The sequence below is a fragment of the Podarcis liolepis genome, assembly GCF_965112155.1.
Source record: "Podarcis liolepis genome assembly, chromosome: 8".
Lineage (NCBI taxonomy): Eukaryota > Metazoa > Chordata > Lepidosauria > Squamata > Lacertidae > Podarcis > Podarcis liolepis.
Window position 1 is genome coordinate 10,927,429 of NC_139560.1, and position 17,494 is coordinate 10,944,922.

The 17,494-nt window shown below is 42.1% G+C and overlaps 1 protein-coding gene across 4 annotated transcripts in view; it reads right to left on the bottom strand.

The window, feature by feature from the left end:
• Nucleotides 1-17,494, bottom strand: part of PHF20L1 (PHD finger protein 20 like 1) — a 69,119-nt gene that overhangs the window by 21,055 nt on the left and 30,570 nt on the right. For 2 of the 4 annotated variants that reach the window (XM_083516617.1, XM_083516616.1), the window contains 6 exons: nt 16,625-16,707; nt 10,117-10,369; nt 6,228-6,434; nt 3,546-3,602; nt 2,671-2,775; nt 168-332 (listed from right to left, as the gene is read on the bottom strand). In XM_083516617.1, coding sequence (XP_083372743.1) covers nt 168-332; nt 2,671-2,775; nt 3,546-3,602; nt 6,228-6,434; nt 10,117-10,369; nt 16,625-16,707 — 870 coding nt within the window. Of the gene's footprint in view, nt 1-167; nt 333-2,670; nt 2,776-3,545; nt 3,603-6,227; nt 6,435-6,627; nt 6,814-10,116; nt 10,370-12,114; nt 16,708-17,494 lie in introns of those variants that run through there. The other 2 variants (XM_083516619.1, XM_083516618.1) reach the window with 2 other exon arrangements.

Genomic DNA, 17,494 nt, shown 5'->3' on the forward strand with positions numbered 1-17,494 from the left:
TTAGGGGGAAAGATGTCCTTTATAAAGAAAGAAAAATTACTCTTCAGAAATGCAAAAACAAAAAATTGATAGCCAAATCAGCACATATTTGGTTAATTCCTCAATTTCTCTAGATGAAAAATGAAATTAAGATTTAAGCAGATCAACATACAAGACAGAAAACCTACTTTCACCACTAAGGTCGACAGACAGAATAGCCCTTGGGTACTGATAGGATGTGTTCTTCTCCACGGTTGTGCTCCGTAGTGTCAGCGAGCTCCCAGAAGACCTAGTGAATGGAGAGGAGCACCTGTCCAAGTACTCAAGAGAACTATCGTCAAAATCCGAATAATCTGCAAAGTAATCACAAAACACACCACGTTATCACTGTCTACCTACATCAAGATGGTTTTTGCTAACACACACACCCCAAATATAAAAGGTAAAAACAAAAACCACCCTTGCTTAAAAAGTCACTCCTTTTAGCACTGTGTCCACATAGTCAACAAAAGAGGTTTAAAGACTGTGTCAAGGCAAATCTAAAAAAATGTAGTATAAATACTGACAACTGGGAAACACTGGCCTGCGAGCGCTGGAGAACAGCCTTTACCAAAGGTATCATGGGCTTTGAAGACACTTGAACTCAGGACGCAAGGGAGAAACGTGCTAAGAGGAAGGCACGCTTGGCAAATCCACACCGTGATCAACTCCCGCCCGGAAACCAATGTCCCCACTGTGGAAGGACGTGTGGATCTAGAACTGGCCTCCACAGTCACTTACAGACTCATTAAAACCGTGTTTATGGAAGACAATATTACTAGGCTATGAGTGATTGCCAAAGAAGAAGAAGAAGAAGAAGCACGTAGCTTCTAAAACTAACAAACAAGAAATAGCTACCTTAAGCAGATTCACACGGTTTTAGAACACTGCTAGCCTCCAACAGGCAATTCTGGATATGTTTGCACATTCAGGTAAGAAGTGATGAATTACAGCAGCATGAGTCACTTGCTCTTCCCTTTCCTGCACTGTAACATGCAAAAATGAAACTTGCATGTCTCCATTACAAGATGTATGAATTCTTGTATGGATTTCATACATCTTGCCATAGGGCAGGTGTGGAAGTGCTCCCTTCACATGCTACCCAGATGCACAAGTGATTCCTGCAATAACTTCTCACTCCTGTGAATGTGCAACGCAGGTCCGTTGCAGGGTTTTCAGTAAGTGCCCACTCCAGTCCCTTATCGCCAAATCTCAAGATGTCAAGATGATTGACAGAGATGTTTATGAGCAGCACATTCAAAGAGCAAATGCCCAAGAATAAACACTTGATCAACATCTCATGTGTCAAATACAGAGAACGCAACACGTTACTCTTGCATGTAACGCTAAGTCAAGCTTGAACGAGCAAACATGCTGGTGCACATTTAGAAAACTCTGAGTGCATAGCTGAGCCACGGTTTGGCTCAGTGTTACATCAGAACCTTGGCTCCTGGTTTGTCATGCTCCAAACAAACCATGATACCACTTCCCGTAATGTCAAATTCAACATTGTGACATAATATAATAAAAATGTAACTTTTCAGTTGACCAATAAGTCCAATATGTACAAAATACAAGTCCTATATAGTCAGTGCCGTAGTACATTCTTTTCCAAGTTCTTCATCTCTCTTGTATTTTGTATTTTTCTGGTATCTAATTTTTGAGAAGTAGTTCTAGTAAATAACAATCACAAAGTTATTTACTAGAACTACTTCTAAAAAATTAGATACCAGAAAAATAGAAAATACAAGAGAGATGAAAAATTAGAAAAGAATGTACTTTCTAAGTGTGTTTTTAATTGGATTTGCTTAATATAGGCATAGGGACGCGGGTGGCACTGTGGGTTAAACCACAGAGCCTAGGACTTGCCGATCAGAAGGTCGGCGGTTCGAATCCCCACGATGAGGTGAGCTCCCGTTGCTCGGTCCCTGCTCCTGCCAATCTAGCAGTTTGAAAGCACGTCAAAGTGCAAGTAGATAAATAGGTACCGCTCCGGCGGGAAGGTAAACGGCGTTTCCGTGCGGTGCTCTGGTTCGCCAGAAGCGGCTTAGTCATGCTGGCCACAGGACCCGGAAGCTGTACGATGGCTCCCTTGGCCAATAAAGCGAGATGAGCGCCACAACCCCAGAGTCGGCCACGACTGAACCTAATGGTCAGGGGTCCCTTTACCTTTAATATAGGCATTCTGGTGATTAATGGTTTTGTAATTTGCCAAACAAACCATGAACAAAAACCAAGGTTTGTTATTGGCTTACCATTTGCTGGTTTGTTTCTAGAATAACAAAGCATGAGCCCAAGCTTGCATGCAATACTAAGCCAAACCATGGCTAACGTCCTGGTAGAAACAGAAGCAGCTGGACCTGGCAGAGGAGCAAAATGGCTACAATTATATAAATGGGCACCAGCCGGCCTGTCCTTCATGCTAGGCCATAGATTGGCTTAGTGTTGTAGGTGAATGAGGACACTGGGGAATGATGCCAAAGAGCAATTTGGTCAATGGGCAGTATCTCAACAGATCTAATAAACACATCCTGAAGCAACACTGGAGCAATTTATGCTTAAAGCTCATAATGCATGGAGATCGAACTAGCAAGCAAAGTCTGAAGCAACAGGCAAAGTCTTTAGCTAGATTTACTATATTCTAAACTGTACCATGCTGCTTTGATTTCTTCTTTTTCTTTTTCTTCTTTTTCTGTTTCGACTTGTGGTCTTTCTCCTTCTTCTCCTTCCTTTCTTTCTCCTTCTCCTTCTTTTTACCTACATTGCAAATTGATCTTTATTAAACAAAGGGCATCAGTGTAAAACAAACACAGCCTGTTCCAAGATTAGGTCATGTGCTTCCAGCCACCTGAGAGTGGAACTGTTCGCTTACAACAGTACTTATGTCTATTTACTCAGAGGCAAGCTCTACGGAGACATACTGGGCTTACTAGTAAGTGTATTTAGGATTGCTGGTGAAGTGGCCAAACGTTTTCGATTTTCAAAGGAGAGGGAGTTTTAGAGATGAACCAAGAACTGAGCCTTGCAAAAAAAAAAAAAAAAGATCTACAGAGGCAATGAAATTTAATGACAAGTCGTAACTCAGAATTACAGTGTTAGTTCAAGGTTAGTTGTGTTTAAATGAGAGCAACTAGGCAAGGAGGAGCTGACTGCAACAGCACTCTCCTCGCCTGCAATTCCTAACAGCTGGTATTGAGAGGCATGCTGTCTCCAACAATGGAGCTACGCTACATATATCTACAGCTCTTGTACAAATTTATTTAACCCCTTTTAAAGCGATCTAAGCTGGCAGCCTTATGGGAGCAAATTCCATAGTTTAACAATGTTCTGTGTGAAGAAGTACATTATTTTGTCCTGTGACCCCTTAAAAAGCGTTAACAGGTGAAAATAATAATAATAATAATAATAATAATAATAATAATAATAATAATAACAACAACAACAACAACAACAGACAGGCTACATTCCTGCTCTCTCAAGCTACAGTTTTGTTTTGTTTTTGCTGAAAATTGTTTTTTTGTCCATACCAAGCAGCGACGAGCATCTATCTTCCAATTTCGTTTTTCTCTCCGTTTTCAGCATTCCTATGGATGAAAGAAAGGAAACAGAAGCTTAGCAGAACACTGCTGGCAACAGCGTGTTAAGTCTCTTGGTGGCAAGCACTAGGGACCATGCTTTAGTTCATTTATACTGCTAGATCTGAAAAGATTAAACGACGGAGGATGAGAAACAAGGAAACGAATCAATTCACTGTTCTCCGAATAAGAGATGTAAGCGGGAGATATTTATATCTGTTGTAAAAAACAAACAAACGAGCATTTGCCATGCTAACGAAAAGGGGCACTGAATTATGCTACTCTGAAATTTCCATTTCTAAATCAGCTGCAGCCTCTGTGTATGACTATGATCCATTTCGTATGTGATCGTCTGGGCTAAAGAAGCTGCTAAAGATTATTATCTGGATACATTTTGCACAGAAGGCAGAGTAAAGAAGGTGTCAAGAACAGGATGAGAGGTCCTGACATTAAAGAAGAGATGAATTCTGCAAGCCAGCGGAGTAACCAACTTATCCTCTTGCACCTTTTCCTAATTCTTTGCATCCCAAGAATTCTGTGAGGCCTGAATAGCACTGAGAAGACAGATGTGATTTTAGATAAAGGGTCAGCATTCATTTTAAGCCAGATTTTTTGAGAAAGTGGCCATGAACATCTCCCCTTCCACTTTTCTCCCCCCTCCTCCAGAATTATTTGTTTCCTGAAGTAAACTTCAGCTTTCATGTATTGCTTTGCTTCTGGAAAAGACCGGCACAATTTATTTGCAGGCTCCTTATGTTGTCTACGTTGGCAAATCATCATGCTTCCATTTCAGAAAACTGGGTGTGGCTGGGTTGCCTCCAACCAAGCAGAGCAGTATCAGAGATTTAAGCTGTTTCCAAAATGGTTGCTTCCGAAGATAGCTGAATGAAGGTGTAAGCAGAACCATGGCTAACTACAGTGGGTGGAATCCATCTAAATCACTACCCAAGTGGAATGACTTCTGCAAGCACAACTGAACTTCCCCTCCCTCTCTACCCGCCAGAACAGATTTGGGGCAGGGGGTGTGAAGAAGAAGGAGGAGAGGTTCGGTGCACACAATGACTTAGTTGGATACAACTCTTAGTGATAAGGAGTGGCCCAAACACGGCCATAACTAAAACAGCAAATAGTAGGGCCCTTTTCATACACAATGTAGCATGAAAAGTGTACCCACGCACTGAAACAAGAGAATTCAACCAACCTCTCCTTACAGATAAGTGTACCTGAATGATACACAAACACACGCTCATCGCATTCACACAATGCATTTCCTATACGAGTTAACATACTCTAAACATTCGCAACAACAGCTGCATGGATGTTGCTAGCCCAGAGATGGAAAGAAGACAAAGTCCCTACCAGAGAAGAATGGCAAATTAAACTGTTGGACAATGCTAAAATGGCAAAACTGACCGGGAAGCTCAGAAACCAAGAAGACCAAAACTTTAATAAGGAATGGGAAAGATTTATAATTTATCTTGGAGACCACTGTAACCAGATGAAAACGTTAGCAGGACTGCAATAACACTTGTTGTGTAGCAAATACAGTGGAGACAATGGAGTACAGTGGTGCCCCGCAAGACGAATGCCTCGCAAGACGGAAAACTCGCTAGACGAAAGAGTTTTCCGTTTTGGAGGTGCTTCACAAAACGAATTTCCTATGGGCTTGCTTCGCAAGACGACAATGTCTTGCGAGTTCCTGCTGGTTTTTTTTCCTCCCCCCCCCTTTTTCTAAGCTGCTAAGCTGCTTATCAGCTGATCCGATCAGCAGATAAGCCGATAAAAGCCGCTAATCCGGCAATGGGCTTTCTTCGCAAGACGAAAAAACCGCTAGACGAAGAGAATCACAGAACGGATTCTTTTCGTCTTGCGAGGCACCACTGTAATATAAAATATGGACTACCGAATAATATGCAGTTGAAAGAGTTGACAATGGGACCCATGGAAGGGAGAGGGTGGGAAGTCTAGAGATTCAGAGTAATCTTTAAATATGGATGCGTATGATGGCATTGTCATATTCTTATACTTGAAAAATCAAATAAAAATTATTTTTTTTAAAAAAACATACTCTACTATACTAGACAGCATCTTAAAAAGCAGAAACATCACCTTGCCAACAAAGGTCCGTATAGTTAAAGCTACGGTTTTCCCAGTAGTGATGTATGGAAGTGAGAGCTGGACCATAAAGAAGGCTGATCGCCGAAGAATTGATGCTTTTGAATTATGGTGCTGGAGGAGACTCTTGAGAGTCCCATGGACTGCAAGAAGATCAAACCTCTCCATTCTGAAGGAAATCAGCCCTGAGTGCTCACTGGAAGGACAGATCTTGAAGCTGAGACTCATGAGAAGAGAAGACTCCCTGGAAAAGACCCTGATGTTGGGAAAGATGGAGGGCACAAGAAGAAGGGGACGACAGAGGACGAGATGGTTGGACAGTGTTCTTGAAGCTACTAACATGAGTTTGACCAAACTGCGGGAGGCAGTGGAAGACAGGAGTGCCTGGCGTGCTCTGGTCCATGGGGTCACTAAGAGTCGGACACGACTAAACAACAACAACAATATACATCCAGAAATGTTCTAAACGCAGTGGCCTACAGCATTCTGCATGACCTAATACGCTGACAAACTTTTTACCTGATGCCACTGGGGCTACTCTGCCATCAGCCGCCGCTTTAGAAGAATGGCACAACACCATCTGATTATCTTCCTTCTCTTTAACGGGGTAGTCACTGCGGAAAGCAGCCTCCGCAGTTAACAGCGCTGACACATCCAAGTTGCGGCTTAAGTCAAGAGGGAGGCAGAGTCCGCGCTTCTCAAGGGAGACATGAGCAACATTGGGAACTACATAAAAGAAAGAACGGAATATTAAACGACAGACAAGCACCGCGTTCCTTGAGGTCGCTGAGTTACACACCTAACGTGGCACAGTTCTCGTCTATTAGCCAGAAGCTCTTGTCAGGCAGGACATGTCTCGCGAAGGTCTTACGTTTAACACTTGGATTCTCTCTGGTTACTTTAGACTGAAATACATTACCCTCCAGTAATGCTGGCGGCTGATTTGGGGCATTGATGGAGAACACTTTTCTATCAGTGACTGGAGAGGGAGAAGGAACTTTTTCTAGTGAACCATAAGGCAACGAACCAGTCGCTAAGCGCTGTGATCTTTGTCTCCGCTGGCTATTTTTGAAGGATCTAAGGACACTCACTGGCTGTGATGGACCTAAAAAGAGACCTTGCAATGTTCATGAAGCAGACACAGGTCATCGTCTTACTCTAATATTTCTAAGGAGGTCATAAGGCGTTTGCCTTAAGTGGTTCCCCATCTATCATGGCATTGCTCTTTACAAGTAGAAAAATGGGGGATACCAGGAGACTAGAGGAATGGCTTTAAGCTTCAGTTAGTAGAAGCAGGCTTTTAATGAAAAGGCTTGCAAGGGGGGGGGGGTCCCTTGTGATGGAACAAATCTGGCACAAAAGGTCATAGGCAGCACTAATATACCTAAGCTCCCTGATACATTTGATTTCTGACTCTCTCTCTTCCCTCTTAACTGCTAGGAGAAAATTATAAACCAGGGGTGCTGAACCTGTGGTTGTCTGTGTGTTGTTGGGACTTCAAACCCGCATCAGCCCAAGCTGATGACCAGAGATGATGGGAGCTGGAATCCAACAACAACTAGAGGACCATAGGTTCCCCATTCCCACAATAGGATATTATAAATAAATGCAGAGTTTCTTAACATTCCTGAAGCAAGCAAAGAATGACAAACTTTGTGATACAAAACTGTTCCATTGTTTTTGCAACAATGCAATATCTACTGAATGCCCTCTGTGGGATTGCAGGGCCTGGTGACTTGTCGGCAACTAATATTAACTTATTTGTTGCACTAGCCTTTCGGTTAGGTTTTGGAAAAGCACTCACAATGTGCTTATTGTTCTTTTACTTCGGTCTGAATGTACTAGATTGGTTAAAATCCTGTTTCCTTCACTGTTGCTTTTAATAGTTATTTATAATTTCAATAGCATGTAAGCCACCTTGGAATGAAGGTGTGTGCACACGCATGTGTTCCAGCTTATAACATCCTTGAGAAATTAAGTATGGTAGGTTTGATAATGCAATAAGCAATCGTTAGTTAAAACCAGGGGGTAAGTCAACATGCTTGCCAGGTGCTGTGGACTAGAACTTCCATTAAAACACAGGAGCCTGGCGAAGGGTGAATGACAGAAGCCGTATGTAATACAGCAAGATCTGGAGTGCATCGTATTAGCCATGCCATTGCAAGCCATTATTATATCACTGATTCAGTGAATCCCAATACTGGGACTTTGGATTCCAACGCTACCACTAGTACAGCAAGCTGTGTTTGCTATGCATATTGAAATGATCTCATAATCATGCGTATGTGAGTGGATTATGCTGGATTTGATTTATACACAAGAGTTATGCATAGGGAAGTTCCCAAGAGGAATGAAGGGTCCTTTGTTTTCCTTTGGTCAAATTCCAGGATTTTTAATTTATATTTGGGAGGGGCGGAGGTTTACAATGGGTTCAAATTCAACCAATGCAAAGCACTTTGCAATCTCACTGATTTCAGTGGAAGAAATTCAAGTCCGTGGTTAACTCTTCTGCTGAAAGCAACGGGACTGCAATGGTTTGGAGGAAGTGAACTCAGCAAAGTTAATTTCCACATATCTACATTCAAGCGATCACTTTAAAAGCTCGCACCACGAAGTCTAATTTGAAAACCTACCTCCTTTCAATGGCTTTCAATGTGTAATATATACAGGGGATTTTATGTTATCCGTTCTTAGCTTCTGTTGTTCTGCTCTTTTATTTATTAATTTGTGGAATGGATTCTTCTTTTATTTTATATATTGTAAACAACTTTAGATCCAATGGAAGCCACTTTATGGAAAATGTTTCTCAAAAAGCAGTGTATAAATTAAAATAAACACAGCTTAAGAAGCCTCATAATTGGAAAAAATATATATAATCCCCAGGTTTAAAAAAAAATGAGGGGGGTGGAGAGACCTGCAAAATGCTCAACTCTCTACAAAAGCTACAACTATGCTTTTCAATACTACCACAATAGCTGCAGATTGTTAAGAGGGATTCCCTTTACAGTGCTATCTTTGCATTGTTAAAAGGCACAAATCATCCTCAGTGAAGGTTACTTACCGACATCATGTGCAATCGCAACAAGTGTGGACGGCAACATTTAATGAGGGAAGATTTAGAGTGTCATTGACTGATGAAGCGTTTCAGTGCAAAGGGGGCAGGGGGGAGAGAATTACATTTGCACAAGCTGTTTCCCTCTTCTCAATTAATTAGCAGCACAATCCAACCAGACGTTAGGTGCGTGCAAGTCCCTTTCAAACCAGCGAGACTTGTTAAGTAGCTATGGCTGGATCATAACATTCAGCGGAAGATAATTTTAACTCGGAGATGGAAGAAAGCAGCCCTAGGAAGTTTTTTGTGTGTCATTCTTCATTTCCCGGAGAGATGCAAAAGATCTAGAGCAGTGCTTGACAGAATCCCCCATTCTCTACTTTACTGCTGACAAGGGATTAAACCCTCTGGCAGGGAAATGTTAAATGGTACGGTCTGAAAAGGGGGGGGGGGCAGAAGAAAGCAAGGATATCCTCATCCATTTCCCTACCAAAGGGACTTGGACATTTCTACAATTGCAAACATTTCGCTGATCAGTTTTCTTGCAGTTTTGTACATTCCTGTTCCCCATCTAAACCAGCCTCCTTTGGACCCTCATCCCAGGGACTGAAACCTTTTTATTTTTTTGTCTTCTATTGCACTAAAAGTTAAGAGCAAATGTCACACAGAGAGCAAGAGCCAGTAGGTCCAGCGGGCAAATCATGCCAGTAGAATTTCCCGAGGGCGAGGGTGGTGGTGGGGGAACAAAAAACAAAACACCAACAACACACAAGAATGGCTCATCTTCTTTTTGAAGAATTGGTGCCTCCAAAGCAGATCAGCTGTAGCCTTTGCTGCTCCGTGTAACATGACGAGTTGCGCTCTTGCCATGAATTTCCGCCATCGTACAAGTGCCATACTGTGTGTGTTTGATATTTCAATCTTGGAAACAAATGGGTTTACAACAAACAAACAAAAAAAACCACACACACAAAAAAACCCCCCACACACAACCCAAAATTTCCAGGCAACCATATAGGAAAACTTTTGGAAGCGGCAAAAAGAGTTGGTTTGGGTTTTGGTTCCTTCCTCCTTTCAGATGACCGATGTGCAAGGAGTTTCCAGTACTGGCTACTAAGGATTTGGGGGTGGGGGATAACTTCAGTGGTGAACTTAATTGCATGTACTATATCCCATGTCACACTTGCATTCCACTCTCCCAGCCCCCCCCCCCAAAAAACCCAGTCTGTTATATACAAGTCACATTCAAAGGAAAAGGAAAAAAAGGAAAGAAAAAGAACCACCCCAATGATGATTATTTCCCAATATGACTGTAATAGAAGTAATTATGGTATGTTTTAAAATGTCTGTGCTCACTAGTTTTATTTATCACAGAAGAAGGAAGCTGGGAGACCAGGGTCAAATCCTCCACTTGTATTAACTCTGGGGAAATTGGTGATTTAAGGGACTTTATACACCCTGCAGAATCTCCAGATTCTTGTTTGCATTTCTTGCTGCGAGCCTTTCCTGAAGACAAAGTTGAGGGCAACAGTGCAGATTTCTGAATGTTGGCAGAACTGCTAATATCAGCTTCATTTTTTTTCTGACTTTGAGGCTTAGGTGATATCTCCTGAATAAATAATAAGAAATTGATACTTTTATTGCAGTTTCTTCATTGCAGCTCTTGTATTCTATTTCGATTTATTTTTTTAAAAGCAACTTCAGTACTTAACAACAGCACATTTTCAGAACATTCCCCCCCCACAAATTAATAATAATAATAATAATAATAATAATAATAATAATAATAAACAAAGTTAAGAAATAAGCAAGCTGAAACTTCAAAAAAAGGACTCAGCCAAAGACCACCATTCCAATCCAGTGAACTGCTTCAAGGTGCAGGAACCAGGATATGACCTTGTAATTTCCTTTTCTCGATTCCCCCCTCGTTTCAACAGAGAAAGACTGATCCCCACATGCAGTCCAATGAATGTGTGGATGGGCTCACTCTCTATAGAAAGGGGGTTTGGAATCTATACCTGCAGCCTACTACACATGGGTCTCTGGATCAGGATATGAGGCCGTAAACATGTCTTCAGTTCTCATAAACTGAACGCAATAGCTCTTCAATCATGCTAATACATTCAACAAAACCAAATTTTTGCCACGTTTCTGCAGACACAGCAACTTTACTGCTAATTCTTCAAAGCACTACCCACCCCCGCCCCCCAGAAAGCAAGTAAAAGGGTAAAGGGACCCCTGACCATTAGGTCCAGTTGTGGCTGACTCTGGGGTTGTCAGCCCCAACAGCTTACAATTAGGTTTGTGGTTGCAGTGTCCCTGATTCTCTGCAAATTCAGTTCAATTTTAAAACAAGACATGAAGAGTCTGGCAGTGTCCCTTTATTATTATTATTATTATTATTATTATTATTATTAAAAAACCAACAAAGATTAAGGATTTCCACCCCCAAAGTAATCTGAATGTCACCACATGTATTTGCATTAGGATATCACCCGCTTTATCCAACAACCACAACAAAAACATAACAAAAGCGTTGTAGGCTAATTAATTTGGAAAAATCAAAGCATACTGCATTTTCGAACATGTGATTGTCTGCATCGTATTTTTGTCCAATAAACGTAAAGGATAATTGTGTCAAGACAGACCTATCTATGTTTAACAAATACTAGCATTTTAGGTTTGTAGCTACTTTCCCACATGGAGTTAAAAATGATTTTCCATCTGGTAGGCAAGATCACTGTGCAAGTAAAACCTTTCATCAAACCATAGAAGAAATTCAGATTATGTGTGACCGCTTTTGGTAAAAGCAAACAAACACAGCTGAACACCACGCAAGAAGAGCCACCACACTCCTAATATGCAAGAGCGTTCTCCAATTTTCAAACCTTTGTATACGCAAGCAATGTAATTTTGGTATTGACTGCTTTCTCTTCTGGTGGTTCTGGACATTCAGAGTAAGAGAAGAGGAGTGGACAACTTCTAAACTGAGCCATTTTTTATATAAATGTGCAAACCAGCCACCCAAGTGGGTACAGACATTTGTCACAAGTACAGTAAGATTAATGTTGCATTTGGCATTATGGATGAAAGACAGGCTAGGGTGGGTCTGCAAACGAGTATAAAGTCCTTAAGTTGTCCACCACTCGTGCTCTAGACACTAAAAAGCCACACTGGAAGTACCACATAAGGGCCTGGTGGTGTGAAATGTCCCGTCCAGCTACCAATGAACCAGCAATTCATGCACATTGAGAGTATAATTTATTCATGTCCAACAAGGATTTGAAGGATTGCAGAACATATATCTAGGCTGATTGAGAAACTTATTTACCAAAAATTAATTAGAGCCGTAACTTGTAAATAAATGATTTTATTGTTTATCTTCACATGTGTGAAAGACATCACTACAGCAACCATTACTTTCAAAGTTACAAAATTATTTAAAACAAGGTTTTAAAACTTGTTCTAATAAGGTGCTTAACCTCTTAACAAGGACAAAATTAAACATTAGAAAAAACCTCAAACGAATGTTACTCGTTCATCTAAGCAGTTGTTGCTCAAAAGGAAAGAAAACATGGCCCAACCCAATACAGTTAAATAGACTACTGTACCTGCTTCATGTAACCTGAGGGTTTAGGGTTAAAACAGTTGTAAACCAGAAAAGTGGGGGGGATCAGCAGCCTAATAAGACTGCTGGCCTGAAATTCTCCTCTGTATTACACTTGGGGGGAAACTGAGCCATAATTTAACCATAAATGTTATCGCTGTAGACAGCTTAGCCATTGCAAAGTCATTCTGGCCCGAGACGGATTAATGCTGGCTCCGCTCAAAATACAAATTGGGAACCAGACTCATGAAAGAATGCTCTCCCTCCTCCGTTCCTTTCCCTAAATTAACCATAGTTTAGAGTCATATATGCACTGATGCAGACCGTAACTAACATGTACTGGGGTTTCCTATAACCATGGTTTGGAAAACCCACTTAAAAACATGGTCACTTGGGTTCTAAAGGAACCGTGGTTTGCATTTATTTTGGTGCAACTTTAAACCATGGCTAATACTAGGTGGGAAGAATTGCTCTGAGGTGCTCATATGTCTGGCTTCCAATCTGCATGCCTTTTAAAAATAAAAATAAAAAAATTTGCTGGGAGCCAGTGTTACATCTGCCCAAGACCTCTAAGGTTTCACTCCTCAGTCATCGTTTGTTTCAACGGAGCTAGTGGCTAACTTTAAAAAGGTGTGCAAATTCAGAATTTTCCCTACCAAAAAAGAATGAGTAGGGGAAGCAAAAAGCTCAAGTTTGGTTTCCCGTGAGAACATTTGCTAATAACTAAACAATTTATAAAAGAGAGTCCACATAACCAAAGTGTTTGCAAAGACACATTTCATAGGCTGTTAATTTGAAATGCTGACAACAACCTGTAGATACGTAATTGTAAACTTCCGACAGAAACAAAAACCAGCCATGTTTAGTTTAAAATACACAATGTATTCTATATTTTGTTGCTACAGAACAAAGTCTGCAAAACTGAGATAGTTTCAATGGTGGCTCTGCTTGGTAAGTTAAGGTTAGTGCTGCACTGTTTGTGGAAGTGTTATCAGGTTGTCAATCATTCCATAACTTATTTTAATTGGGGGGGGGGGAGGAAACTGGCTGCAATGCCCCAAACCATTTCCTAGGGGGCAGATTCATTGGGATGCCGCAAAAAAGATTGCTTTTTCATTATGTGTTGCCAGGCACATTTGGTGAGAAATAGTCTGTCTAACTGTCTTCCTCCTCCCTGTTTCTTGCATACTGTGTTCTTGGAATAGGTGGGTTTCTCTGCAGAATCAAATCCAGGTTTTGTAAGGGCATGGAGCATTTGGCGTGGTGTGGGTAAGAAGTGAGCAGGAGAAGAGGGTTAAGGAGCTGGGTTTTCACATTTTGAGTGCCTTCCAGCACCTCTGCTTTTATGATGCCTACAACTACTTGATCAGCCAATTTGGGGGCTGCAGCCTTTATCCTTAAATACGCGAGAAGAAAAAGGTAAGGGTGGAACTACATGTTGCAAAAAACACAACGCTGCCACTGGAAAAATACTAATTCCTATGCTGAGTCTCGCCAACACAAACACGCATAACTTCCATAATGTCTATTTCACTTACTGCATGTCCTGATGTCACTTGCAATGTGCTTTCCCCCCTGCTCTTGCAGGGAAAGTACACGACATCAGGACAAGGGCTGCAATGGCAAAGCCTTCAAATGGTGGGTCATGAGTCATGCTCTAAGTGCCACCGCCATATTACTTTTTGCTTGTACAACTTTGGTTTTTTTAAACAAAAAACCAAAGTGGAAAAGAGGGATGGGGTGGAAAGTAGGAAAAGCAGAGGGATAGGGAGACAGGAAGTGAAAAAAGAAAAAGAGCGATAACAGTAAAATAAATTAGAACTGTGTCCATCTTGCAGACTGGAGCTAAACAAGAGTTCTGGATGCAAACAATTTGAAGGCCACTAGGCAAGATGTTATGGAGGTGACTCAATAGAAACCTGCCACTTTTAGTGGCAGCCGTGTGTTCTTTGAAACATGCAGTACTGCCTTAAGAAGCTGCAATGCATAGCAACACATTCTCAGCTCTTAAGCAAAAGTAAAAATACATTACGGCAATGCATTGACTCAAAAAGGGCTGTTAAGACCTAGTCACAATTGAACCCTAGTTTAGGGATCGGGAGAAGTTGTGGGATCTCTTTCTCTCTCACACACACAAACATTTCCCCTCAAACATACAGAGTTAAGGAGAGTATCAGATCCATTTTCATCTGGTTTGGGAGTCACACAGCTCCAAAGCCAGTTACAGAAGGGCAGGGGGAAATTGACTTCCGGTTCCATGGCCCAATTCCTAAATCCAGGCTCAATGGTGAAATCTGCACTGGGCGTAAGTGATAGCTGCACATGCCATAATCAATGTGCTACCAAAACCAGCACAGGTTTAATGAGGGGAAAGAGTGGGGAGGAAATATAGTTGCCTGTATAGGTTACTTCCTTTGACCCAATTATTTAACGCAATATGGAGGTATGTTTCAGAAAAGGGTTGGGGTTTGTTGTTGGGGGGGGGGGGAGTGGTAGACGAAAAGCACTCTTCTTAAAAGGGGGGTCTTTTTAAAAAAGAAACGAACTACCCACTAGACAACAAAAATCCACATTAAAAACTATATTAAGGCTCTGATCTGAATAAATTAAAAAGGTGTATAGATTTAGGGCTCTCTTTAGCTACCTTTCGGGCAGAATTAACTAACACAGAAACACTTCCTTGATTCATTCTTGCCTGAAATGTGCTGAACGTGGTAGTTTATGGGAAGGTGAACAGGAGTCCAGGGAACATGCACCTGTGACGTCATCCTGTGGGTGTCTCCACCCATCCACAAGGGAAGCTGCCAGCAACTGGGTGGGTGGCTGGGTTGCAGCCTATGTGGCCAAAGTGAGCAGAACACCAATTCTTGTCCGCCTTCACTTCCTGTTTGATGCACAGGCTTCAAAGCAGAACAGGAAGTCACAGGCACCATCATGCAATGGGTCTGTAAGTGACTCCAGTATGGCTTTTAGTTTACGGGTTCTGGCCAAGCAAAGGCGCACGTGTATAAACCCCGGGCGGAATCACTGACCAGAGCTCTACTTGAGGGGGGTGGGGTGTTGCAGGTAAAGTGACTTTAGAGGATTGCCCTCCTCTTCCAGAATGAGCGGGCAGGCTAGGTGAGCTACATGGGCTCTGTTGACTGGGAAGCACCCAGTTCAAAGAGCTGCAAGCTGGAAAGAGCTTGGTTTTAATCTGGAGACTGAAATTCTCCCTGACAATATGCCTACTCGTGAGTTAGGAGATTGGGTTGCAACCACATAGGGCATGGCAGGCTACCTGCTTATGAATAGCAATTCTTCTTCTGTTTCTGCATCCAAACTGCAGACCATGAGAATATCCTGAAGAAATGGAATTAATAAACATGTAGGGGCTTAGAAGAATAGTTTGTCCTTCTCTGTGTGCACATGCCTATAAACTAACATATCTAGCACATTTTCAGATACAGGCTCATTCCTGGAAGTCATTCCTATGCGTCAACTAATAGCATAAAAGCAGCACCTACGACTGTGGTTACTTATCAAGACTTGTTAATAGTAGGCACAGCCATGCACAAAATGCGCGACTGGAGAAAACTCAACTGAGTGGAACAGGCTGGAGACAATGTGGCCATCCTCCACTTTAGATGTGGACTCAAACCAGACCCCTAAGATATTTTTAATGTCTTCTTTTTTCCTCGTATTTATTAAAAAATATACATCCTAGCAAAAAAAGGTATGGCTCATTGAACAGTTTCATAAAACACATACAAGTTTACAACACCAATTCTTACAATAGAAAGGAAACTTCTTACAAAAGAAGTTCTGGCAGATGTAAAAAAGAAACCCCAAAAAACCCCTGTGTCGAAAAGCACAAACTGAATTTGTGTCAAGGGTCTTCTAAGCCACTTGTGGGCACAATTCCAGCTATATTGAAACGGTACCTGGGGACAGACATCTCTGAGCTTTCGATTCTCGGGATGTTCGCTTATGAAAATAAAGGTAGCCACGATCTGGGACATCAAGCTGTCTGATCCAAAAGTCCATACCACAGAAGTCAAGCCCAGACTTAAATCTGAACCTGCTTCCATGCTATGCATCCTTAGGATTGCAGACTTACTTTCATTAACTCCATTTATGCAGAAGTGTAAACATAATTCTTTAGTCCCCTATTTACTTTCTGTCTGGCAGAGCAACGTTAACATCATGGACCTGATATTTCCCATGGTACATTCCAGTAGGACCCTTGCAAAAGAATCAAACTCTACAATTTCATACCTGCTCCAAGACTGGAGCTGCTTGTTTGTTGCCTTCCTTTTTTTCAGCACCATCAGCGCTGACGGCTTTGGATGCCAACAACCCTGCAAAAGAAAAAGGAACACAGAGATAGGATTGTTTTGAATTCACTTCTGTCTACTTGATGACAAGTATAATCTTACGGGTGGATCTGAGTAGACTCCATCTTCATGTTTTATGGAAACACAAGGTTTAAACTGCAACGCCTGATGCTTTATTACTGACTGGTAGTTTTACGCTGTCCTGACATTGGCTTTGACAGAACCCTTGGTGCCCAAAGCCTTCTCTATATTCAGGTAAATGCATGCAGGCTTCAAAGTGAGGAGGTGGCATTCACTAAAGCCCTGCCATCAACATCCCTGCACCTGCCAACTCTGCTTCCAAGCTTCAGAAGTTGAGAGCCAAGATATGAAAGGAGATGCCAACTACATTCAGCTGAATAAGCTTAGAAGTAGCCTGTGATTAGGAGCCTTGTTTTCCAGGACCCCTGCTGGACGTGAGAACATCTAAGAACACGGGTAGGCAAACGGAGGCTCGCGGGCCAGGTCAGGCCCAACTGCCTTCTGGATCTGGCTCACGGATGGTCCAGGAATTGCCGCATGGATCGCCAGGGTGCATACTTTCCCTCTCCCTCATGTGGAAGTGGTGCCTCCTCCCTCCCTCCTCCTGGCTTCTCCCTGCCCTGTCTAGAGGAGGAAGGGGGCTGGGCTTTGTTGGTGCCTGCAGCAGCAGCAGCGCTCGAGCAGCTGCCATTCTAACCAGCCCCTCTTCAGAGCCCTTTTGCGCGCCGCTAATATTCCCTCCGCCGCAGCCACCAGCCCCTGCTGCTCGCAAGACACAGGAAAGCAGTCA